This window comes from Plasmodium cynomolgi (genome assembly GCF_000321355.1).
Source record: "Plasmodium cynomolgi strain B DNA, scaffold: 1311, whole genome shotgun sequence".
Lineage (NCBI taxonomy): Eukaryota > Apicomplexa > Aconoidasida > Haemosporida > Plasmodiidae > Plasmodium > Plasmodium cynomolgi.
In genome coordinates this window covers 1-1,188 of record NW_004193227.1, presented here as the reverse complement: position 1 = coordinate 1,188, position 1,188 = coordinate 1, and the positions used below count along the sequence as shown (strand labels likewise).

The 1,188-nt window shown below is 30.2% G+C and overlaps 1 protein-coding gene across 1 annotated transcript; it reads right to left on the bottom strand.

Annotated features, from left to right (window-relative positions):
- Positions 1 to 775: 775 nt before the first annotated feature.
- PCYB_007450 (hypothetical protein) lies at positions 776 to 1,123 on the bottom strand (the record flags this gene model as incomplete). Its single annotated transcript, XM_004228163.1, has 1 exon — positions 776 to 1,123. A coding segment is annotated over one exon (345 nt), but the record flags the coding sequence as incomplete, so codon positions are not given.
- Positions 1,124 to 1,188: the final 65 nt, after the last annotated feature.

Genomic DNA, 1,188 nt, shown 5'->3' with positions numbered 1-1,188 from the left:
ACTTTTTAATCATAATATCATGCTCCATCTATAGTTAGATATGTCTTGACAAAATGCGTCCAAATTAATTGTTACATTTTAGAAGCGTGAACAACAAATTATTTATAAAACGGGAATATTTTTATATTCGTTTCTTTTCTTTATATGTCTATATTTATTTATTGTTTTTTTATCCAAATAAATAACAAGGGGAAAATACCAAACAAATGAGTAGTAACCTTATTAACTTAAAAAAATACAAAAACAATTTTAAAAATATTATTACTCTATATTTACAAAAAAAAACAAAAAACAAATTTTAGTCAAAAATGAGCATCCTCAAATGTAATTAAAAATATTTTTATCGTACATTCTTCATTAGTTTCCCAATTCTTATACTATTACTTACTGAACATATTTGTAATAAATGCGCGCATCCTTCTTCACATTACTATTAAACTTTATTTTATACTATTCTTGACAATAAAAAAAAATATCTTATGAAGCATGATAGGCTATACGTACTCTTTCCCTAGGGGGAGCCTTTTCCTGAGAATTGGGAACCCGGACTGATCGATTTGGCTCATTCCTCCTTTGAGGAGCTGCATGATATTCGCTCAGAACATATGGCTCATATTCTATAGGCATTTCCATATACCTTTTTTCTTTTCTGAGTTTTTACCACCAATCCAGCTTCCGAAAGGCGTAAACTAAAAGGTGAAAAAACGAAGCAAAATATGTGCAGAACATTGAAACTAGGCTCTGCTGAAACTTTTACGAACCGTGAATATAACTTATATATTTACACATTTTATAATTATTACATACCTTGTAATAAATAAAAAAACGAAAACTATTCCTACTAATAATACTGCTAAGGTAGCACCGCGGAACATGGGTGTTTTAAATATACTCGTTTTTGTGGGTTCTGAATTATCCGGCAATTCTGTGTTAGAAAATTCTGTATTAGGAGATTTGGTAGTAGTTGATGTTGTACCTTTATTTTGGCTTCCTTCATTTACAGGAATTTCATATTTTCCAACAGATTTTTCATCTACAAACGTTATTTTCCCATTTTCTAGTTTAGTATAGGTCCAAGTTACCTTTTTTGCGTCTACTTCCGGACTAAACCTCCTTCCTATATCTGAATATGTATATGCTACTTCACGACCTGGTTGGTAACTTCCATATATGTCATTTCTTTTATCC